A 26,262-nucleotide genomic window follows, 5' to 3' on the forward strand; every position below is an offset into this window, starting at 1 on the left:
TTGCTCCTTTTTATTTCTCATCCCTCGTCGTCGCTCTGCATTTATGCCTTCAATTCTTTGTGCATCACGTCGCAAAAATCCCCTTTTGTTAGAAGCGCTTTATAAATAAATTTGACTCGACTTGACTATTTTCACGCCCAAACACTGAGCCGTACTTTCTAAGCCGTGTCAAGCCACCAGCGCCTGCTCATCATCCTTCAGCGGAGGAGATGACTGACAGCAGGATGGTGACCCCGCTTCATGGTTCTTCTGGAGTGACACTGAGTCAGACAACAACGGCGCTGCTGTGGCAGCTCTGAGGGCCCGTGTGCTATTCAATGGAGGTCAGGAGGTGGTGCCGGCAGAGCAACGTGACGCTGTGATGTGCCGGACAAAGACGGAACGCTGATACTTTTATTTTCGTGACTTTGTGACTTTTATTGCCTTTCCGAGCTACTTTAGTTTTTCTTGAACAGATATGGAAAACCTGGGCACAGAATATGATTCATGCTGATGAAAATATAATTGTTCAATTAGATGAACAAACATCAACAGCTTGGGTTTGCATATAATTGTCTGCCATATTCAACACCCATATTCCACACTTTTATTTAACCTAAAAACATTGACATTTAAAAAAATCTGACAATGGTAGAATTAAACCACCTTCTGTACCCATCCATCCACCTCGCTGCATTTAATTTACAGAAACATTAAAGTCATATTTTCCCAAATAAAGCAGCTAATTGGAACAAATATTTAAAGGAAATATCTACAAAGAAATGTATGTACAAGTTCTATGCAACTTGCCAGCATAATGCTGCTGCTTTGAGCCCTGGTCTTCAGCTTATTGTCCCTCAGAACAAAGCCATTAGCCTTTGTAAATGAAATGTCTCGCCAACCATTCCCTCACTCCTTTCTCTGTCTGTCGAGTAGGAAGGGGGCATTGAAAGGGCCTTGATAATCCAGTGGGCAGGGATGTTTAATTCCAAAGTGCGAGTCGCGAAATTCAAAAGATCTCTGAACCTGGCAAAGTAATTGTTAAAACGTTGTTAATCATCAAGCGCCTTCACAACCCCCTGCAGACATATAATGGTCGTTTTACGCTACGGGGCACTAAAAATCGTACTTATCGCCTCTTTAATGTGACCACATTCATTCTCTATGCATTTCTAAACTCTCCAGATCCAGGTAGGAGCCCTGCCTGCAGCTGCTGCTGCTCCACTTCTCTGCTAACACAGTCTTTTAGCCGCACTAGGTGGATTACCATACCAGCTAGCACAATCAATCAACCTCTTTGCGGCGTCCCAGTGTTAAATGGGTTATTAATGGACTAACTTTTGCAGGATGCTGTGTCAGAGACACATGAACAGTTTTAAGAAGTTTAGGTGCGTCATACAGTACAGCTCCTTGCAGACATTTAACTCTTCATGATCAGTCACAACTTCAACAAATATAAATAACTTTACAGTTGTACTTCTTTCAACTACTGACTCATTGTTAACCTTAAGCAACCTTAAGCAAAATTAAATTATTCCTGTTGCACACCAAAATTATTTTTCAGTTTTTGTGGCCAGTTAATTTCCTTGTCATTGGGTCTATTTTTCTTTTCATGTTGTGCAGCATTACTGTTAATAGAGCTTTGTGCCACAATGACAAATTACACGGATGGAAATGAGGCAACAGTGAATAAAACATTTAATCTCTCTAAAATGTTCTAACAAAAACTGCAGTATAACCTTGAAGGTGGCGGTGGGATCTTTTTTGTATAGTTTTTAGCATTGCTACCATTGTAGCGGGACAACATCCATCTAAACTAAACCAACTTCCAGCAAGTCCTGGACTCACTGAGGTGAGGTTTTGCGGTAATAACAAAAACTAGCAGCAAATTTAACAACCTAATTATTCAACCGCACACTTGTCACAGCGTGGGAAAGCACATTGCTTTGTTTTTATTATTTTCTGTAACCAGTGTAGCGTTAAAGCATGGTGGACTCAATACGCTAACTTGCAGCTGTCTAGTTAGCTAGCCTGCTAACTCCACGATGCTTTAACGCTACACTGGTTACAGAAAACGAGACGGGCAGCAGGCTGCTGTTCAGCAGCAGCGCTGGGTCTAACGGTTCCAGCTGCTCTGGAAAATGACAACCTACGTAGCTATCTAGGCAGCCTAGCTAGAGAACACTTTACAGCCCCACTGACGTGTGCTGTCACCATTACAACGAACAACAATCGCCATTTTCTTTTGCACTGGTCAAATGTGGAAACGGTTCAATGTCCATTCTACTCACATTCTATTTCTATGATTAGACTGCAAACGTTTTAGCTATAGGTGTACATTATGAACTGGAAACTAAATGTATTACTCATTCACATATGTTATTCAAAGTGAAAGTTCACCCCATAAAAGCCTAAAAGCTAAATAAATTTATATTGGAAAATATGAGATATCTTTTAGGGAAATTGGTTTTTAATTTAACTGACATCAACTCTAGTATGTGCGTGTCATATAATTGTACAGGCTATACAGTACAAGTCATTGTGTGCAAGAGTAAGACGGTGCATGTTTGAGTAAATAGTCCAAGTCTTTTTTATCTGCCTCAAAAGCAGTGGAGACAGAAACAGTGTGGAAGTTTTCTCTGGACCTCCCCAGGGAGTGTCATCATAACTTTGGCTCGTAGTTTTGAATTCCCTGGAGCACGTCTAAGCTTTGGCATTGACTTTCAAATGAAGAATACCCATTTCCCACTATGTACACAATGCATCATGTCTTGACAAGCTCACAGCCGCTCTCCTCCAACCCCCCACCCCATCTGTCTCATTCAGCGGGTTTTTGCCTGTCAACGCACAGGCAATAAAGCCCAATCTTACAGATACTACGTCTACATATCACCTGACTGCAACATGCTGGGAATTAACTGGGTCTGAATACATGCACACTCTCATTTATTATCAGCTGTCATGCATGTTTGGTAAGTCATAAGTCTGGAAAATAGGAATACATAATTAAAACGTGCTATACATTTTTGTTTCCCCTAAAGAGCCTTAATTCAAGAATACTCTTCTCCTACATGATTGTTGTCAGTTTAGAGTAATTATGACTTATTGCTGATACCTCTCCAATTTACAGCTTTCTAATTATACTCAGTTTGTCTCAAATGTAATTAAACTAATTCTGAATATGTCTACTGGGAACACTGCATTTCTTGTGTTTTTTTAAACAGCACTGTATGAGCCTCAGTTGAGTTCATGATTTCGAAACAAGACGGAGAACATATTGTGAACAATAAAACAACTTATGGCACAAGTTAAGATATTTAAACCCCTTGCAAAAGGGCAGCAACCCCCGTGGTTGAGTTTTTAGCAACAACAGCCAAAGCTTCCCTCAAGCATCTGCTTTGCACTGCTACCATGTAGTCCGCAAACAAAAGATTTTACTTATTTCTCAATAAGCTGAAAGGAAAAAGGCCTGATTCAGATCAATTCTAAAATCCTAGGATCCAATATCATGAAATACTGTAGGTGTCAGCAATAATTACAGGTTCAAATCTCCAAACTAGCAATGACAATCTCACTCTTCACATGGCACTACAATTAATCCCTAACTATTAATCCTTAATTAATATTTTGATGTAAAGCTCATCTGGTCACAAAAGGTCCACATTTCGCTACAAACACTTAACACAGTGCATCTGGGCTTTGTGCATAAATGTATGTTACAATTCTAATGCTACTGTGATGTCCATATCAAATCAAATAAACATAATAAACACACAATCAGAGTACGAAAAGAATTCAGTTTTTACCACATAAAATTCTGCTGTCTGGTGGGTTGACCTTAGTACACACAGGAGAATTCAGAGTCAAAGAGTGAAATTCAAACTGTATCCTTAAATGAAGCAATATCTACTTATCATAGATCAAATGGTTTTGATTAACCAAAGAGTAACTCAGTTCCACAAGTCACAACTAGTTCCTTGTTATATTTTTTTTACTATTTTCAGAACATTTACCAGTTCACTTTCAGGAAATAAAAACAAATAAGAAAAAATGAATTAGGTTGCAATCTTATGACCCCTGGTGGGGGGGGCTGGACCGTAGTTTACAGACATCGACCTTCGTGATTTATGAAGTTGAAATACTCCATGAACTGCTTTATGAAGCTGAATACATGAAACAACCTTGAATTTCCAATGAATTGTTCAGAGTAGTGCACTGTGGTTCTACTGCTCAGCAAGTGTGAGTCACTAATCCTCCGTGAATGAAGGACAAGTGCTGAAAACGACATGCATGCTCTTTAAACAGACCATGGCCAAACACAGGGCTGAAATACTCTCAGTGTGAAGGTTGATGTTTGATCACATCAAATAGTCTGTGAACCAGACCTCATTTCAACACAAAATAAAACAATCATGCCAAGCATGAGACTTGAGCACTCTGACAGTTAAAACTACTGGAACTAATCAATATGTTCAAAGTTCCAACACCATATTTTGGACGCTTTGCACTTACTGTCTTTAGTGAGTCTGGGTGTCACATATTTCAAGTGCTCAACACCCCGTTTATAAGATACACAAGGTCATGCTTCTGCCACATTAGCTTATCTCATTCCCGTTTCTTGTGCTGCCACAAAACAAACCGATGACAGATAGAATAGAGGGACAATGAGCAATGCTATGAGCTTCCCTTGCAGATGATTTAAAAATCAAAGCCTGTTCTGCAAGATGGACACATTTCTTAAACAAGTATTACTCTAAATTGTGTCTTTAAATGCTTTCTTTTGCAAACTGTTTTAAAACCTGTCAAGCGTTGAAATGACATTTAAAGGCTTCATTCATCAAATTCCTGTGGCAGCAACTTTTTTAGCACTTATATCCTATTTTCTTTCTATAGTATGAAATGCAAAGTGTCAAAGCAGGACAAAAATCTCTCCTTTTTTTCCCATTCAGTCACTGTTATTTATCCACTTTGCTGAGCATGCATGAGGTTTTTCTGCAATCACCCTGCTTCAAAGTCAGCCGGTCCTGCAGATTTACATTAGGGAGCGGTCCAGTACAGTCAGACATATTGTGTAGCTGAGCTGCATATCAAGGCTTAAGTGCCGTGCTCAACACTTCCAAAAGTAGTAAGACAATAGACAATATGTTGCTAACTTGCCATGACCAATTGAGAATTATTAACAATTCTACAAGAGCATAAAATGAAGAAAAGACAAATCCAAGGCATTACATGCAGCTTTTACCTTGATAGCGCAAGTATGTTTATTTTCAGACATAAGACCCTAAGTCTGGATTGCAACAGACAACTTTCCATCTTAAATACATGCAAGTTTCATCTATTGTCTATGAGTGAGTCTATGATTTAAAGGTGCTAAATAACATATTGTAATAATTTCTATTGCCTCTCAACGTCTCTCAACCTTGCAGCTAACATTGCAAAAAGCCCTAGAGCGCCTTTCACACAGGACGCAGTTTGTGCTGCGCTCTCGGGCTCTTCTGGGTTCAGCGCACATCCCACGCCCACGCTTTGCTAGATGCTGCAAAAAAAGGCTTTGTGGTGCCGCGCAAGTCATTAGAGATAATGTGTTTCACAGCGCAGTGGTGCAGTTGTCGCGTTCTATGTGAAAGGCTCTAACAGTGCAAACAACGACAAAAGTGTTTTTCTGAGGGGGAACCCGATGTTCGGTGCTATGCGTCCGTGTTAGCTGGAACCGCCGTATGAGCGCAGGGCAGAGCAGCGGCCATTAGTTAGTCAGTGCAACACGCTCACGTGCACGAAAAGCGCACGTGACCTTGCAAATAGTTGTTTGGTGCTTCATCAATGCTCTGAATATCGAATTTAGCCCCTTTTAAGATAATACATTTAAAAAAACATAGTGACAAACAGCCCATTTTCTTATTGATGTTAGTATAACCTAATTTGGCAAAATAGTTTCCTGTTGCGTGCACTTGAATCTGATTGTGTTTTTTCTCTGGTAAACGTAGAGTACTTTGATCACTTACAGTAACATAGAAATACCACAGTGTACATATGCTCTGCTACAAGTAAAAGTCCTGCATTTAAGTGAAGTATTAGCATCAAACTGTAGCAAAAGTAAATATACTCATTATACAGCATGGTCCATATCACCATATCAATCGTCGATAGATTATTGTAGGTGTCACTTTGATGATGCAGCTGGTAAAGGTGGGGATCATTTCAATCAATATGTACTTATGTATCTGAATTTATTTGTTGATCATATTGTGTATTATTAATCTGTAAAGTCTAGTAACTAATCAAATGAATGTAGCTACAACATTAATAGCAACTTGATATAATATTCTAAATTAAATAGTAGCCTTTAGGCGTCTAAAGAGTACAGGCTACTTTTACTTTTGATACTTTTTGTATTTTTTTTAGTATCCTATAGCGTTCATAGGAAAGAAGGGACACTATATATCTATTATTATTCAAGTTGGATAACGGTGTGCTTATCTATGGCAGAAGGAAGATCTGTCAGTAAAACATTTGCCTGAATATTCAGGTTTCTTGCAATATTCTCAGACTTTCATTTCGTTCTATGAGATTTCATACCATATTGTCAATTTGTATTCAACATTCTTCACTTTAAGATCCAAGGCACCTTCAGGTAAAACTGGCTGCACATTTTTATTTTTGCTGCTTGTTTTGTTTCAGCTATTGTGAGCATGAAAAACAATCAACAGCAAACATGGCCTCAATTTAGAGCAGGGAATTTTCTCACTCAGGAAATTGTTTTTTATTTCTGCATTGCCGTCAGGCCCGTAATGTATTTTGGACCCTAAATTCTTCTGCAAATGTTTAGCAACACATGAACATAACTCACTTCTTCAGAGGATCTATATTTTAAAGAGAGTAGAAGAATTTGTATTGAGTGGAATTCATTATGATGAAGACTGAGGTGTGTTTTCAAGAAATGCTGATTCGGTATGCCGCAGAGTAAAACATCAAATTCAGACTAGTTGAGTAGACTTATCTAACCTTATTAATGTTTCAAAGCTCCAAGAATACTGTCTTCTCCAGGACCATTAAATGAAGCCCACCTGCACAACTGGGAAATTGCATTGCTGCTGTGGCACACGGGCCTTCTTCAACTAGCAGGGATGCACCGGTGCTCCCAGTTTGCTCAGTAAACCAATGCTAGAGACGCTTGTTTTGAAATTATTCAAATTGTGAGCGAGGTCACTGGTGGGGAACCTGAAGTCAGCAGATAAACGGCTCTGCTCTCCTCTCGCTCACCATATGCTTCGGCTGACACAGTCCTGACCTCCTGTGGGCAGATCTCTTTAAGCACGCTCAGCGGTATTCCTATGTACAGATCAATTCGGTCGGAGCAGTACAGTTTGTCTCAGAGATATCTGGAGAACGCTGGAGCGTCTGCTATGCGTGTTTGCTGCTGCAGCATGTCTTATTTGGCAGAGTTATCATGGCACTTCTCATACTTGTACATCCCCGGCAGCACTGCGCACTGATAAAGGACCCCTTCAAGTTCAAAGCACGTCCAAAACCACAGGCGACAGACATCCCCCCTAGGGCAGCGCGTCCGTTTGGTCCTTGTTCCTCCCGTAGAAATGCAAAACATTGCTGTGCCAATCTCTCAGAAAGAGCAGTTCCATCCAACACAAGGAACAAAGGGACGACTTTGAATGTAATACAATTAGTATCTTCAATAGTACTCATGTTATGTCCCTGCATGGTGTCTAGGATTCGCTTTTCCTTACTACTACTGTGGCTACTTTGCCATTATTTTTGGTGCGTCAATGAAGCATCAGCCGCCTCTGTAGTCCAGACGCTCACGATATGCATGAAAATGAAACACTCGAGGTTTGAAAAGGATTTGCTGAGAGTGTTTTGCATGAGGCGAAAACAAAAAGGCCTTTCACTACAGTGTCATGGTGCTTCTGGAGGAGTAAAAAAAACCTCACAACTCGGAGCAGACCATACTACATTTTCTTTCTGCAAGACTTGCAGCCAGTGAGTCAGTTAATAAATGGCAAAGTGGCTTCATAAAAAGAGGCAGCACTTGCCCAGAGGTTAGAAACGCTGGCTGGTGAATGTAAGGTTGTAATCTTATATGAAGCCCATATAACCTCAGAGAAACGGGTGTTTGAAGTAAAGGGGCAAAAAATCTTTTGCTACAGAAAATACTGCAGAGTTTCTCCCCTGGGCAAAGCACTCAACCCTAAATATCTACTATGAAACTACAAACTGGTCAACAGCACAAGAAAAGCCGTTAATCCGACAAGGTAGAGATTTTTGCACCTATTTAATAACATTTTTTCCGAATACAGGCCTCATACAACAACACCATAAACACTATGTAGGTTCAAATCATACATTCAAATTGAACTTTATATCTCGATCCTAAAACTCTTCTATTCCCCTCCAGACCAACATTAATGGTGATGTGCAGAACAAATGTGAGATTGCTTAAAGTTAATTTCCGGAGCAACTGCCAACTTGTTTGGTTTGCTTCACTGATTTTTGCCCAATGCGTGTTGGAAGATGATGGATTTCCAAAACTATAAATCCCTTCACAGTCACATACAACATTTATTTCCTTTTGTTGTCTTCATGTATACCAAAACAAGATGACACTATATTTCCATTTTTTGCTGTCATTTTATTTCCTATTTATTCATAGCTTAATAGAGGCAGTCACCTTTACAAATTGCTATAAACTATTGTTTCCAAGACCAGGAGTAAACACAAACATATATCGCATTTTTACAGTGATATGGTAAAGGACATCAAATATAATTATAGTTTTGGTGTTTTCCAGTTTTAGTCCTTATGTTTTATAACTGTGCATTAAAGTATAAGAACACTGCTGATCTGCCTTCTTTGTTTTTTGGCAACAACCTTGGGAGCTACTGTACGTAATCACTGTTGTAGGATTTTGGCACTGCTCTGCGCCATTACATTTTCTGGCCAATAATGTCACATCTGACACGACTTTTGTCAATAAAGTTTTAAGTTCTGCTTGCGTCTATTGATGCGGCATGGTGACTATCGCTGCACATGATCGCTGCCCAGCCCCTCCGTTTATTCCAAGCTGTTGCAGCAGCTGGAAACATAAAATGCATTAATTCCCGTGTGCCAGAGGATTTCTTTATAGAAAAAAACCCTCTAAACCAGGTGCTTAGAGACACAAATGATCCTGAAATCTGTCACAAATAGGATATTCTCTGAATCACAATTCTGTGGTATCAATTGTCAATCCAGAGTAAAACGTTTTCTTTTGAACAGTATAAAAATTCATGGAAAGGATTTTGTTGGTAGCAACCTTTTGGTTGCTGGATCGTAGTTCCTGCACTCTGAACATGTCCTGAGGGTGCAGGACAGGTGGAGTTCGTATACAGAACTCATTCAGACTGCAAGAAAACATGGTTTGTCTGTATATGGAATTTATTTTGTTGTTATTCATGTGTAAATTAAAATGATAAAGTTGACTTCCCCAACTTTAATTATAAAATTAACATAAAACAGTAGAAAGTCAAGTCTTTTCGTTTCGCTTTCTTGTGAGTTCAAACTCCCTTTCAACCTACGTGCAGTTAATTTGCCTCCTCGCCATTCTCGATATTCTGCGGCAACGCAAACACAATTACATCACAAGAACCTTTGAGTCCCTGAGTTGGTTCCTGATCTTAGTTTGAGGAGGCGCCTTCGCTCTTTAACTTAACCGAACCAGAAGGAAGTTCTATCTTTCATTGATTTCAAATTCTCACACGACTCATCTCATCATCACTTCTTTTCCGTAGAAGAATGTGGCAACATGAACAATCTTCAGAATTCGAGGCCTCGTCCTCACAGAAACCATCATTGTGTAATCACGGGCCATTCATCTGAAATGACATGGTGACAGATGTTTTTGGTGAGAGCATGTGCGGCGTCTTTTTGCCACGAGAGCGCTTCCTCTGCAGACGCCCAGCTGTGCTGGCAGCTGTATCTGCTGACAGCTAGCGTGGATTCTGCTTTGTGTGCAGCCTCTACATTTCCTGTGATCTCCATATTTGGAGGACACATTTATGTTAAACTTAGCTCATGTCTCGACACAGACGGACTGATATGTGACCTTTAGCTCTATGCTCCAGCCTGTTTTAATTATTTAGGACTCCCCGCTGATGTATAGAGGAAAGATATTGGTTTATTGTTGCTTAAATTGGCGTCAATGACAGCTGTGAAGTTATAATCTGGTCCTTTTAATTTGCTTTACTTTTAACTTCAGAAAGAAAGAAATCTGTGTTTTCATGAGAGATTAACTAACGAAAGCTCACCTTTAAGACGCCTCTTTAACAGCGGCCTTCTGTTCAAATGGGTGAAATGCTAAAGGAAGTGTAAGACTTCATTAGCTTTATCCTGGTTTGTGCTATTGACAGTAGAAATAATGAGCAATAGTGGCTACGGCATGAGGAAATAGTTGAAAAGAGCCCCTCTTTAAAACCTTCCGCTTTGCCTTCTTTCTTTCTTTTCATCCGAGGAGCAATTTTCAAAAAGAGGATTTCTATCTGGAGCTTAAATTGAGTCCAAATAGTTGAGCCAAATCTGAACAGGCCTTGTAAAAGCCGGGGCCTAAACCCGGCGCAGCCTTAATAATCTTCTCTGAAATATTCTGGATCACGTTCCAAATAAGAGTCACTCGAGCTGCCTAATGTCCCTCCATAATCACCATGATGTATTCAGTATGACCAGTTATGCTAATGGTCCAATTCATTAACCTAATTATTGAGTTAGCTTAATGAATTAGTATTCATTTGTGTATATATAACAGGTGTTAATAACAACTCTGTGTGGCGTTGTGAAGCAGAGGAGTTCAACTAATCTAGGTTTTTCTATTGATAACAAACTTTTCTTAAAACTAGCAATGAGGTCATCAAACCACGTCATTCAATGATCCGCGGTACAAATACAAGTTCCATGCTTGATGGTGAGGAAGACTAAACACTCTCCAGGATGAAGGAGTGAGTCTTTGAAAAGGCTCTATATTTTCATTTGACTGTTTTCTGCTTAAGTCAATGACGTCTAAACTGATATGAGAACCAGTTCATGACGCGTTTGCTTCTACTACCAAGAGTTTTTCTTTTTTAAGAACGTGTTTGATGTAAATAATTCATCACTCTGAACTCTTGCTCGCCGTTTTTAATTTTGGTCAAAGTAACATTTCACGTTAATTCACTTTTTGACAACAGTTCCAAGTTACAGGACTAAGTTCAAGTGTTTGAAGGGAAGCTGTTGCATGAGAAAGTCAACAATAAGCCAGTTTGATCCGAGGAACTTCCAAAACAAGAAAGCATAAATCTGAGCGTGACTGACTCGCTGCTACCTCATCACCTGCTGTTGAGGTGCACTTAACACACAAATTGCTCCGGTGGGGCTGCTCAGTGGCTAGCTGATAAAACCTGTGGTTATCCAGGGCAGCTCTCAGGTGTGACTGTGTGTTGTGAAGCATGGTGTTTGCTTTCATGCTCTGTGAACCTCGTCTGCATGAGTAAAAGTTTACAATAGACATCATAGACTTTATAGACAAATTATCACCCTTGCAGCTTTCATTTTCAGACAGCATGACTTGAGAATGGGGCCATCAGGGTGATGCCAACATGGACAAGTCCATAAAGTCATCAGGGGGGAAAAATCTACAATTTCATGACAAGGAAGTGGGAAGTGAGTGAGGGATCACACCTGTGTCGCCACACTAACACCTAGAAGCTTACTTTCATGTTAAAAAAGGTGGTTCTGCTGTTTCCAAGTGTGTTATTACTAACTACAACTATGCATGCCTTGTGGTTGATTTGCTAAAACGCGTAAAAACACCAGCACGGTCCTTTTAACTATGTCGAAAACCAGCAACAAAGGCGTTTCAGAGAAACTCGTCTCATCATTCAAAACCCCTTGTATCAATCACACCTCAGTCCCTATGGTACATTTACAAGCCTGACTCCACTGCCACACATAATTAATTCAGACTTCTTAGGATTTGTGAGCCCTCACTTTCACTGGACTTCAAAAGAAGCAACTTGCCGTCTACAACTCGGCTTCTGAACCCTTTAGGAGAGCGCCGCTCCAACATCCCCGACTCATTAGACAGGACCCACAGCTCCAAATGCCAAGCGGATAACAGCAGTGCATCCCAGTGCCACCAGATAGCAGATAAAGAAGGAGATTGGCCCTTGTGTAAATGTGTTGGCTGCATGTTGTGATGACATAATTCATTATCCCCCATCCTATTTATGAGGCTGTTATCTGTTTCGTTCCGATATCTATCCGAACGCATAAAATGTGATTACACCGAGCTTTGAACTTGGCGTGGTTTGCCTCCGCACTAAATCCCCTTGTGCACCACAGTTACATTTTACCACTGAATGAGGAACGTCACAAATGCATCATGGGAGTGTTTTTATTGTGTGGGTCATTAGATAACACCTATAGAGGGCTGGGTCTCCTCTATATTTCTGCCTACTTGACTGTCGATCATCTCTTTTCACACCAGAACTCTCTTTTTGCACGTTAAGAATATTCAGTTAATGTGAGGATGGAAATAGTGGATGAGAAACTGTTATTTTTCTGCCCCGGTAGCAACTGCAGAAGCCGAGAGCTAAATCACTTTCAAAGTTAATCTGCTCTAAATCCTGGCAGGCAGTCCAAATCCAGGCAGAGAAACTTCTGAAATCAAACGTGGAATTTCAATGATCCTCAACACTCAGAAAGTTGGTGCTTCACCAGAATTCAACGGCAGTCTCAGGAACAAAACAAGGCAGGTATTTCCCTCCTTGAGTCCCGCGTGACCAGGGGTACTGTAGCTGGGATATGACGACCGTGTCGGACCGGTGCACACTATGAGAGGAGGTGAGGGGATTTACAGCAGCGAAGACATTAGGAAAGCCGTGAGGGTAACGGGAGTTCAGCTGGTCAATCACTGGAACGCTAATGAGCCTCTCATGTGTTTCTAACTCAGCAGCTTGCTTTGTTCTCAGCAGGACTGTGGATGTTTTGTGTTACGGACTGAGAGATTTCAGCGAGCACTAAGACCGGCTGAGCGATCCTGCAGGGACTCAAACACTATTTTTTGAACTCGCAAACAGGATGTGCCATTGTCTGTTTCACCTTTTCCTTTCTCAGCGTCACATTTTTTTCAAGACACAAACATGATAAAGAATGTACAGAGAAAATGTGTTTTTTTTTAAGAATTTGTCAAGAATGTGAGGGATGAACGTTGAATCTCCAAAGCCATTGGTTTTGGTATGTTGGCAGCATGCCGCTGTCCAAACTAAGGTAACAAAATCCGCCTCAGGCTGCTAGTGGTGGCTTCATATTTACTGCAGCGACATGAGAGTTTTACCGATCTTCCCATTAAACTATTCCTTTAAAGAGCTTGACAGCTGAAGAGGATCATACCATACAATTGAACAGCTGCTAAATTGACTTTTTTTTGTCAATAACATTGTTAATTTCCCTTTGCTGCAGTTTCTGTTATTACAAATTTGAATCAAAATGCCTTTAAAAAGTAGTCAGTGCACATTTTGAAAGTAGATTGAATCTAATTAAAGTGAATGAAAATAACTTTTCCTCACACTAGAATCTACTTAAACTTAAAAGGGAAATTGTGGGACTTTGTTTTTGGCTTCTAACGACTGGCCCTTTTAAAGAGGCTTTAAGATTCTCACAGACTATATAATTTATCTTTGATCCAGCCAGGCAGTCCTTAAGAAATGCCAGATAGCACACTGTGATCAGCCCCGGCTGCCAGATTGTACTGTATGAAAATGTTAACTAATTCATCCTCAGAGAGTGTGCACATTATTTATCACAGCTTTGAAAAGTGATTCTAATATATCTTTTGTCATGCACAGGATTTCCGTCTAGCTTGGCACCACATCTGAGAATTATCAACAGCCTACTGTGTGCCATCAGCTCCGATTGTACCCTGGGATTCATCCAAAAAGCTACAATTATTAACAATTAAGATGAGCGAGCACCACAACAACCACAAAGATATTCAACACTCGTTTTACACATCAGACGGTTTTGTGCAGCGACTCCAATAACTTCTGTGTGACAAAGGTTTGACAGCGAGGACTTGGGCGTTATACGGCCCACATTACAGTCATTTACGATCGCCGGAGTCTGGACATACGAGGCAGCGGCAGGAAAGACCTTGACTTTTCTTTCATAGCCGTTTAATTTATAGACCATTTCAAATGTCGTGAGGTGCAGGTCGTCGCTACAACTCTGCAGGAAAAAGGCCTGGCAGAGGCACATCGGCTCTCCCATTGTGAACAATCATTACATAATCGGACTGATCTGATCTACTGTACTGTGTGAGGAACACTTGGCCACAGCGGCGGTGAACACTGAACTGTGGCCTGAGACACCATTAAAATGCAACGCATGGCCGGACCACCAACACCCGACTCCCCAAGTGTCGTACGCTTCCAACAAACGGCAAACAACGGCATTGTTATCTCAGAGACCAGCACCACCACTAACCCCACCTGCTGAGACGTATTTCACAAGGCCTCAAGCCTACACTCGCTATTAGCCAGCTTACAGCTCACTGACAGGATTAGCGCAGAAACCTAGAGCCTGTTGACCCTCACCCTCAAGGTTTCTGCAACTTCTGTTATGGTCTGACCATCTGCCAAAGAGCACCGAGACAGAGAAAGAGAGTCGTCTCAATGCTTCAGCCGGCCTCGGCTTTGAAAGTAGCCACGGAAGCCTTGTTCTGCCGTGCTGCACGAAATGGGTTATGACAATAACAGTTTAACAATCCACTTGGAGTTCAATCAAGACATGGAGTGGAGTGGAGGTCATGCTTCAGAGGTCTAGAGCTGTTTGAAAAGTCAGGAGACGGAGCCTCATGCTGTTGCCTGAGATTGATCTTCCAGGCAAAATGGAAAAGAAAGTGGAATCCATTGCAAAATGTTTGACTTCACTGCACAGAGCAGACTTTTTCATACATCATCAAAGAAAGTTAAGCACATACCGATAATCTAAATTATATTGTTAAGAGTTCTCATCTGTCACTGCTACATGTGATCAAACGACGTTTTCTGTTTCTTTGACTCGCACATAGAAAATAAATTTTACTTCATCAAACGAACTTCCTGCTTACCAGGAGACACAAGAGTGTCAGGAGGTAGTGTCTCCTGAACATGGCGGCAAGGTAACATGGCTCAATGTGTGTGGGCCCACTGCACAATAAAGATTCCACATATCGGAGAGGGGAACAACAAAGACAGACACAGAGACGCAGATGGGAGTTGGCGGCGGTTGCAGCTTATTTCTGAGTGGGAAGAGGGGAGAGCAATGTTAGAAGTGTTATTGTTGAGGTGGGTTAGGGTTCTGAGCTTTTGAGAGATGAAACGTGTTTACTGTATCTATTTTGAACACATTTGAAATTTTTGATTTCCATAGCAAGCACAAGTGTTAAATATGTTTTCGTTTGGGTTGTTTTATGTGTGACCTTGTGAAATGTGACCTTTTGAATTGAAGAATTGAAAGCGTGATGGTTACAGAAAGGGAAAAAGTCATTATCCACAAAAATCACTGATGTGCCCATTTCAAAAGTTGTGAAGGTGAAACCAGTATGTTTAGAAACTCTACTCATCTACAATCTACTCAAGTGATTTCTTTCAACGAAGACAGAATTCAAACTATGGATCCTTTTGAAGTATTAAAAGGAATAATTTGAGTTATACGCTTCCTGAGAGTCAGATTAAAGGATTGGTACTGTGCCGTTTCCATACTTTACTGCATGTAAAATGTTTTTCTTATTGTTTTGTCTTAGTTCTGTAACAGTCTTTTGGCGAACAGCTGTGTGCATTTCAACAGAGTCTTGTCATCTCCTCGAGGTTGCCAGACAAATAGTGGAGACACAGAAGTGCTGCGTGGACGGACAAAGTGTTGCTTGTTACATTTCATAACTTCCTCTAAAAGCACTAAGTCTCATTCTGTCTGTGGATGGATAGCACGAGTCAGATGCAACATATTAACTAGTGGGCTTTTGAGGAGCTGGTAGACGTATTTTTGTCTCAAGCTAGGCTCATCGCCGTCCAGCTCTGGGCACAAACATGAGAGTAGTATTGATCTTCTCATCTGACTCTCACAAAAAAAATGAGTGTATTTTCCAAAAGGAAAATGTTTTCTGACTCATCTCCAGTGATACACATCCATGCATAGCTTTTGGTTTTATTTGGCAAAGTGTTGAGATCTCAATCTCCAATTATATGTTGGGCATTTCTTCTTTATTTGATAGCGAGTGAGAGACAGACAGGAAAGGCAGGGGGAGAGAGGGAATGATATGATAGGATATGCAGACTTGAACACGGGCCGCTGGGGTAAGTACTCAGCCTCAATGGGTAGAGGAGATTAATTCAATCTAATTTGTGATGCTGAAAACATTCAAGAGTTACCAAAAAAGGTCAACAGAAACGTCTCTTTTCAGGAACAATATCCCCATTACTGTGGATAATTTTAAAAAAACTCGACAGACAACTGTTTTTTTTTGTAACTACTTTCTACAGAAGAAATAGTTCCTATAAAAAAACAGCTGACAGTATATTTACTTCAATCGTATTGGAGTGGACGCAGACACTTTAAAAACATATATCTTAAAATATGCAAATACAACTCAAACCATTTGCATGATACAAAGTTTGAATCTTTAAATATCAAAGTCTTCTGAAGTGAAAAGTGTGTAAATCTCAATCTGCAGGGGCCTCTGGTACCTTTCACGCAATGATACTGCCAAATAAAACCGTCTGTATTCCTGCACAGTATGGCACCTGATTCCATTATGCTTTCTTCACATTTTACTTCAGTAGCAGTGTGATGGTTCTTTACATGTTCACACAATGGATTTCATAGATCCCAAAGCAGCCCAGAGGAAGCTGGTAGAGCTGCAGTATAGTTGTTTCATCTCCCGTGTTTGTTCAGCGACCCAGTAGAAACCACTGGGAGCTTAAAATAGATAGTACAGTAGCCATAAAAGGACGAGTGTATGATCATAGGGGTGTGGAACGGAAAAACCTTTGGGACCTGACTTGGCATTGAAAAGTGAGCTGCTCAATTTGTGGATATAGCTAACAGCTGTGCAGAAAGCCATAAAAGTGACATTGGGAACAATATGCTTCTTAAAAACAGTTTGAGATGTTTTTTTACGGGGCTGTTTTAGAGCTCACAGTGTTATTGGTAAAGATTTTTTAATCTGCCGGGACATCTAAGATTATCATGAAGATCGTAAAACGGTGCCATTTTCAGCAATCTTCGTCCTCAATTTACAGCTTCATTGTCATATCACCCCCCCCCCCCCCCCCTCAATAATACCAGCTGCCATTGCTGAGTGCCCACACCTTCACACGCGGTGCTTTTTCTCTCAAATCTGAAATGCTTTGATCAGTTTCTTGGCATTATTTTTCTTCTTTCCAGTGAAAAGAAATATCGACTCGGAAGCCTTTGCCTCCCCGCGGTGCTCTAAGAAAGTCATTGTAATGAAATGAAAAAGCAGAGCAGCTCCATTAACACCACTTCCTGCTCAGCTGGCACCATACCTGTTGTTAAATAGTCTAATTGGATCTGAGGTAAGAGGGGGGTGGGGGGAGCTTTTTCTGGTATTGGTGAGGCAGGGGGGGGGGGGGGGGGGGGGGGGCTTCCTGTGAAAATATTGCAAACACTGTTGTTTGGCTTTGTTGGTGTCCTTGTGGGCTTGAAGATAACTGTGAACGGAGTGAATCAGTAGCATATCCGTGCAGGAAGCTCATGCTCAAAATAAATAAATAAATAGCATTGTCTTTTCTCTCTTTCAATATCCCGTTCAACAGAATGATATTTTATTTAGACTAGCACGTTTGTCAAGTATTCACGCTTTATTCTGCACTATATACAGTTTATAGCCTGTGATACTTGGTCACTGGTTCGTATTCGAATGGAGATTCAATTAGTTGCTGCAGCCTTGAAGAATAGACCCGCTCATTCATCCAATGTGCCACTGGAAATAGATTTTATCGTGTGGTTTCAAAGAGCTTTCACGGATAAAGTGAATGTATTGTGGGAATAAAAAGGATTGAAGTTGGATTGTTAAGGCTCACAGTTGGCTGAATGTTCAATGTGCATGGTTTATGTAGCATTCAAACTTCCTCTGCAGGAATTTCAATTACTGTTGCAATTAGTAGAGAGACGTGTTGGCATCATTAGTGTCTGTGTGCCCGGTAAATCACGCAGAATGTCAAAATGATGGAGGAAATACAATATGCTGACTGCTCGGAATTTGTCTTGTCCCTTTTACAGATTACTGTAAATCAATAACATTGCCACCACACTAATCAGGAGTCTAACACCTGGCATGCAAATGCATAAAAGTAGGTGCTTATTTCCAGCAAGCCCTAAATAATCATGGGAAAAAGTACAAGTATAGGTCCCGTGTTGAAAATATTACTCAAGTAAAAGAACTTAATGCAGAATAATGAACCCCGTGAGTTTCACACCATCATATTATTATATTATGCTACTATATATATCAATCAATAACTAATGTGTAATTGTCATTGTTGTCGAGGTGAAGCTCATCCTAAACATTGTATTCACTGTTGGGATGCTTTATCTATAACAGCACATCATATTTTCTATAACTTGTTTTGTAAAGTGGCAAATTAAATTTTCTTTAAAATGTAATGGAGTCAAAGTACACATGAAACAGTGAGTAACTCAACCTACTTTAGTAAATGTAAGTTATTTAGTTACCATCTTTTACAAATAGATCTATTTGGTAATCATTTTATTTTTTTTATCTTTATAGTATCTGTTGTATCTTTTGTCCTGAGGCTCCACCAGAGACCTCTTCAAAGGATTTCAGCCTGTAAATCGGAGTCGTATCGGTGGCAGAACTTAATCTGGCTTTAGGTTAGCTCTTACTCCATCTGCTGCACCATCGCAGCGATAAACCCACAAAACAACACCCCAGATTTCATTCGCAAACCATCAATAAACACAATTAATGGACCATCCCCGGCGCGCGCAGGAACCTGTAATACACTGCCAAATGAGTCAGGCGCAAAACTCAGGATGAAAAACAAAAGTATAATCCCTCTGCTGCTAACGGTGTCACTCAAGGATTAGCGTGCCAAGGAAAAAAAAATAACGCACTAAGTAGTGCGCGGATAAATTAAATGCTCTGGGCATTGTGGCGTGTCTCCAGCCGTTTAGAAAAAAACATTGATTGTGTTACAGGACGTGTTTGTGCTTCAGCGCTCCTGACAGAATAACAGTAACTGTAATCTCAACTTCAGATATCCTGATTTGAGCCTCCAGGTCATGGCGACAAGTCAAGTGAAACAGTAAGCGCTTGAGGCGACAGATCGGGAGATATTTATTTGTCTCTCTCCGAGTCGAGGAGAGAGTGACCTGGTGGATTATTAGACAAGAGTTGTGGCGCCTCACCGATGATGAGGGTTAAACTTGCTGCCTGATAGCGTGTCAGACGGAGAGAGAGAGAGAGGGGGACTTTTCGGGGATGGAGCGGTGGTCGGATAGGTTTTAACAAAATGATTCCACAACAAACAAAACACATTTTTCTTTTTACCTGTGCGTCCAGACGTACACCGTCCAGGAGGATAATCCAAGCGAGATTAGTGGCAAACGGAAGGAAGCAACACTTCTCAACAAACTATTATTAGTGATAATCTCGAGCTCCGGTCAAATCCACGGTTAGTGTAATTCCCGCTGTGTGTGTGTGTGTGTAGAGAGAGCGAGCGAGAGCGGTAGAGAGCGAGATGTCCTCGGGAGAAGTTTGCACCTATAAACAGCCAAAGGGGAGGTTGTTAATCCTTTCCCGAAATATCCCCAATGTGCAGCAGAGCCGACAGAGCAGGACGGAGGATGAAGAGCAGAGGGACTGTGGAGTTCAGCACCACGGCGCAGTGGACAGCTCCGACAGTGCAGCGATCTCACCTCGGCCGCTCTCGGGTCTCGTGTGCGCCACCGAGGCAGGAGCCGCCAGCCCCAACCTCACCTACTGGCTGAGTCCCGAACGGATTTACATACAGTCACGCGGGAGGGAGGGAGGAGAGGGACGGGATGAACCAATCACGAGTATCCCGTAGTAGGCAGTATAAGCAACAAAACGAGGGCAGACTGACATGCGGAATGCGAAGCGAAACTGTCCTTGACTAAGAGGGGTGGAAAAGGGAAAGAGAGAGGGGGGGAAAGTTGCGTTTTTTAAGGCTGCCCCACACACTCACTGGGCACGTGCACACGCATGTATGATGCGCGTGCTCCAGCGACGGAGTGCTTTTTATTCACTATGCTGCGTGACCTCCAGGTGATCATCACGAGGGGAAGATGACCGCTAAAAAATCAACAAAATTCTCTTACATATATTCATTTCATTCAAAGGCCTTTGTGGTGACCATGTATCAGCCTTTAATAAGAATATATATTTTTTTCATATTATTTAGAGGTAGTATGTTGTACTTTGTACTATTTATATGACAGTCAGTAATAATATTGACAGTTTCAGATGTTCTACACAAAAAATATCGTATAATATATCACTATCTCACGCTCTGAAGGTCTCTTCATAAAGACAACTATTGATACTTGATGTACATTTTGAATGCAGGACTTTTACTTGAAACAGAGTAGTTTTGCATTGTGGTGTTATTACAGGGTCCGAGTATTTTTCTACCAATGTAGTAGTAGTAGTAGTAGTAGTAGTAGTAGTAGTAGTAGTAGTAGTAATTGTTTATCATGTCATGGCTGCACTCAGCCAGCATGGACTCAGAGGAGCAGTATTCAGATCCTAAAGTGAAAGTAATAAGACACTGATCTGAGATGATAAAAGTATTATAAGCGAAGTATAACCCATTGGAGTATTCAAATTAAAAGTACCCATTGTGAATAATGGCTCTTCCAGAGTTATATTTGATTATTACTAATTTTAAAGTATCATGTAAGCAGCGTTTCAGTGTCGTATCACTGTAATGTCGCATGCTACTACGTTTCCTTCTGGAATGTAGAACTTCAAAATAACACTTAAGTATGCCGCACTTATTGCACGAAAATCTACTTTTCTGTACATCCCATCACTGACTAAGTTAACTTTTTGTAAGAAAAGAGCAACTCTACATATATATAACATTGCAAACAAAGACAACTTCCTCCTCTCCCAAAGCCAAATTATAAACATCCAATTCCAACCTCAATAAAATACTGGTCATTACTTAACAGGAAGACCATTTCTAAAGGTGCAGCGTACTTAAACATACAGTCATTGTGCACACAGCGATCTGTGTAGTCTGTGTACTTGTAGCCCCTAAGACTGCTTTTAAAATAACTTGCATCAGGTCGACACAATTTATGATGCATGAATGTGTGCTACATCTACAGCGCATCGAAAGTTGTGTTTGTCTCATTTGCAAATGCAGCTATTTATGCATTTTATCATTATTTATTCATGTATTTATTTCTGTTTAGCCTTTTGTTTTGCCTAGTTTCTATTGAAATCAATTTTCCTGTCTCCAATTAAAACTTCAAGACTCTTAATTTATGCGCTGCACTGCAGGCTGCCCTTGGTGTATTGTTACGAATGTGTGCCACGACACTATTAAACAACAATTTTTTTTAATAATGGTACACAGCACAGCTGAATGAAATTCCATTTGACCCATCCTGATCTTTAGGAGAGGTGAGCTGCTCTAAAGCACCCGGGGAGCAACTTGGGGTTCAGAGTCTCGCTCACCTCAACATGCGGACAGCAACCATGTCTGATATATTCATGTCATTGTGAGTTATTGACTCATCAGTGTTTCAGTCTAATCCGCAACCTGATAATTGTGACTCCACACTAGAATAAACAGGGTTTGAAACAATGGATGTATTAGTGTAAAACTTTGAAGAGGTGTCCAGCCTAACATAATGCCCGCATACACAAAATGGTTTCTGGCACTACTACTTGGATGAAAACTGACTCTATCAAGAGACAAGAATGTCAATATTGGATGACTCTCACATTCATACTGATGCCTCTATAGAACCTTAATGCTTGTCATCGGTGCCACCGGGTCGGATTCTACGCAAAATCAGGTGAAATCATGCAGAACCAGGACTGAGTGTTGGACCCTGCTGCAGTAAAGCGAGAGGTTTTCTAAAGAGACTCTGGTGCTCAGAAACGACACCACTTTCGTCCACATGGGCCGTTAAAATCAAAACAAAATGAAAGTTCCGTGTAGTAGCGTTCTATTAAACTAAATTATAAATTGAATTGACTTGTTTTTGTCACCGTTCTACAGTATGGGTCACTCACATGAGCATCTTCTGATCTTGCACCTCATAAGGTCAAGGTTTGGCAACTAAAACTTGGTTCAGGTTATAAAAAGGTGTTTATGGTCAATAGAAATCACATTTAGTTGTTTCCACTGTAATAACATCACCAAGGGACCAAAAACCTTTGAGGAATTGAACCTGCATTTTGACAGAAGGAGCAGAGGACTAAATTCAGTTGCAGTAGGATACTTTCAGGTGGTAAACAAGTCCTTAGTCACATGTATTGGGGAGACAAGATGCAAACCATGTTCTGCATTGATAGTCAGCCACTTCGTATGCCCAATAACCTCCGTCCTCTTTTGCTTGTGGGAGAGGACAGACACTATTTACCATAAGAGGTCACTTGTCAGGAAGACAAATGTTATTTTAAGCATTTGAACAAAAAACAACTGTTTGTTTTCTGGTGAGGACAGTCTTCTTGGGTGATACAACCACAGCCTGAAATGACCTGAAGCGAGACAGAAAGCTGTCACGTCATTATTTAATTGAAGGAAATGTAATTGCATCCGGCTATTGACTTGATCTTTCATTAAGGGACCATAGTCACTTGGTGAAAGAGCTAGTCAATCTGAACGTCGTCTGCGGAGCTGTGATAAGCAACGTTATTGTCATCTATGATTTCACCTGGAGACAAATGCCTTTCATCCCGGCATCATCTGTCCCCGACCTGTTCAAACCGATGACTTCCTCTTCCTACACCCACCTTCATATCATTACCTTGTAATTTCCGTCTCTAAATGCTCTCGTATAGGTTCTACATTTTATTCTATTGTTATTTTAAATGTATGTACCTCTTACTTTACGTTCCCTATGCATCTGTTCCTATATCTGTCCAACAACAGAATGTCATGCTGGGAATAAATAAAGGTTTATCTCATCTCACAGTGAGCATTTCAACTACATAACGTTGTGTTCCTGAACCCTTTCTGAACCTAGGGCGTCATAGTTAGGAGCACTGACCAAGTTGAGGTATTTGACGCATCGGGGTGACAATGTGTCGGTCAAAGAACACCATGTATTTAATAGCTGTAATGTGTAGTGCAGAGTCAATAATGACAACGTAGCACAAGAGACGTTGCTCATAGAAACCCCACAGAAACATGTTTTCATGTAAACCCTAATAAAGCTTGTCATGAGCGTCATGCCTCATAACTACACAGCCAGTGCCACATCAATGCATATCATTAAACATGATGCACGTGCTCACGCTCAGTCAGCACATATGCCCAATGTGTTTTTGCTCCTTCACAATTAAGTTATAGCATGATTCATTAAGGCGAGTAAGAGGGAGCTCTCCCTTGACATTCTCCCTGCAAATCCAGAGATTACGTTGCCACATCTGTGCTTATAAACAACCCGAGTGTATATGTCACATGGGGGCTGCTGAGATGGCTGTAATTTATCACGCGGACAATTAATGGGCTGCATGTTGAATAAAGAAGAGGGGGGGGGGGGGGGGGAATTTGTCTCTGCAGCTTGTTGTAGCATCTTGTTTTTCAAGCTGGGAGTTCATTTTGTCTGTGTGTGGGTTTCTGTGTAATGTGTGCTGGCTGTCGTGTTTGAGAGTACAATAGTTTGGGGGGGGTGTTGGTTTTGAAAGTTTCCACACAATGGAGTGGTAGAAAGTCCACTTCTGTGTGTGCGTTTGAATTTAGTTATTTGCATGAATTGGTGCGTGTGAGCTGGCCTTTTTTTTCATGTGGGTTTTTTTGCATTTATAGAAAAGATTGTCAGTGAGAATATTCAGCGTGTGCCTGTCGGTGTGCAGTGAAGACTAATAGATTGTGACAACTTGTATGGGGAGCGTCAGCAGGAGCCTGCTCACACAGATGTGAAACGTGACCGGTTTCACATCCCATTATCCGTTAAACTTCGGGGCGGCGTGCACGGCTCCAGATTGCGATGTCAACTCGGTGCACAGTCGCTGGGACTGCTGCAGTAGGACCAAGCATATGGCTCCCAGTCTCCACTCGAACAGACTGACATTAGTTTGGATCCGTCTTCCAGAGCTGAGACTTTCCATTTGACCTCTGTGAATTAATGCAGCAGTTGTGCTGGAGAATCACCCCTGCATGCCTCTCTGGGAGCTAACGAAAAGACTTTAAGAGCTCTGCTGGTAGATTGAGATTTCCAATGTTTGAAAAGAAGAAAAAAAAAAAAGATGGCTATAGCTACAAACTTATGTCATGGGGAGTGGATTACTCCAATAATTGCTTTATAACATGGTACAGCAGGTTTTTGGGTTAGCAGATCCTAAGGTACGTGAAGATGTTGACGAAGAGTACGGATTCAATGCTGAAATTATTTGTCAAACCACAGATTGGTCTTTGGCATTAATCAGTAATTTATTAAGCAAGCATGCTAAACTTTCACTGGTTAAAGCTCCAGTGGTCATTATAATGGGCTCTAGTCATAGAATAGATATTCCCATTCAAATCAACGTAACAGTACGGTAAGAGCGGCAGCCATTTTTTTGTTTACCGTTGCCATTGCGACCGTTGTAGCGGTCAGTTTCAAGCTTGGTGTCCCAAGTCCTGATAAATATCTGTAAAACACTCAAATGTCCCAGTTTAACATTCACCACCAAATTGACCCGGTTTTCACCACAACTAAAATATTAATAGTTTTGTTTTCAGCATTTAGACAGATGTTTATCATGTTCTGTTCCCACTTATTGTTCACATATTCTAGTCCACTGTTGTCAAGACAAAAGATAAAAAGACTGCTGTGATAACTTTCAAGTGTTTCCCCATCTAATGAGCCCTCATTTCATCTTTTCACTGGTAGCTGCAACATGTATTTTTAAAATAAATCTTCGTTTTCTGCCTGAATACTGAAGAGACTTTTAGATCAATTGATGAATCAGAATATTTATTGCATCTTTTAACTGGCACATTAAAGGTTATTTTTTTTCTTCACAAAGTGCTTTCAGAAGCGTAACAGTCTGATTCACCATTGGCTGAATAACACGCTTCAGACAAGGAAGAAGGCAAATTGGTGTCAATTTCATACAGGGCTGGAGGAAATCAATTAATATTTTTTACCAAATACCTCAATATCGATATTGCAACAATATTTTAGTGTTGACCATTGGTGCTTTTACAAAATATTAACAGTGAGATTTTTGAAAATGAATCAATAATGACTAAGTGTGTAAATGCAAACAAAAGAACAGTAATGCAGTCTTTACAAACAGTAACAAAGCAACACTTTAGCCACATTACAATATCCAGTCTCATATCACAATATATCAGAAATAAACTTGACACTAATACCTGGAGTAATGTAATATGGAGACTCACAGCAACAGTGGACGTCGTATTCAGCCTTCTGTTTTGTGTGTTTGGCAGCTGACGTGTGTTTTATACTGCTCTTGAATGCTTTCAGCAGGCCTCGCTCACGACTGTTTTCAGCTCCCGGCATTTATGCACAGAGTGATACTTTGAAAAGCGAGTGGAAGTCTTTGCTGAGTCAGTCCTGATGGAATACTCTGCGGGTGCATTCATAATGCAGTAGTCACGGCACTTTGAGTGAAAGCTTTTGTGTCTCACTGAGGTCAAAGTCCAAATTCGCTCTAATCACAAGCGAGAAACCCAACCAGCCCAACATGCCACCATGCTGCTTCCAGGCCCACTCCACTTGAATTGGTGGACAGCGTTTGCCACACTCATTTCATCCTGCCAACGGCGTCAGTCCAGGATTCATGGAGAACTGAATCTGTGCTCAACAGAATTTACTATTTATTCTAATTAGGACGCAAGTACTATAAAAAGGCAAAGAAGCAGACGGTTAAGTAATTAAGATGATTATTCTGGCATATGTTATTATTTTAGGACATCCTTATGATTGCACAAACATTTCCTGAACGTCTCAGCTCAAATAATGTTGCCAAATGTTTTCCCCAGAGGACACAGACGGAAAAAAAAAGTGGATCATCGCTGATCAAAA

General features: G+C 40.8%; 1 protein-coding gene across 1 annotated transcript in view; it reads right to left on the minus strand.

Annotated features, from left to right (window-relative positions):
* fstl5 (follistatin-like 5) overlaps positions 1–18,923 on the minus strand; it is a gene marked incomplete at both ends in the record, with an annotated part of 150,312 nt that extends 131,389 nt beyond the window's left edge. The window contains one exon of the mRNA XM_079167557.1: positions 18,907–18,923. Coding sequence (XP_079023683.1) covers positions 18,907–18,923 — 17 coding nt within the window. The remainder of the gene's footprint in view (positions 1–18,906) is intronic.
* Between the last annotated feature and the right edge of the window lie 7,339 nt (positions 18,924–26,262).

Source organism: Pholis gunnellus, assembly GCF_910591455.1.
Source record: "Pholis gunnellus genome assembly, chromosome: 10".
NCBI classification, from domain to species: domain Eukaryota; kingdom Metazoa; phylum Chordata; class Actinopteri; order Perciformes; family Pholidae; genus Pholis; species Pholis gunnellus.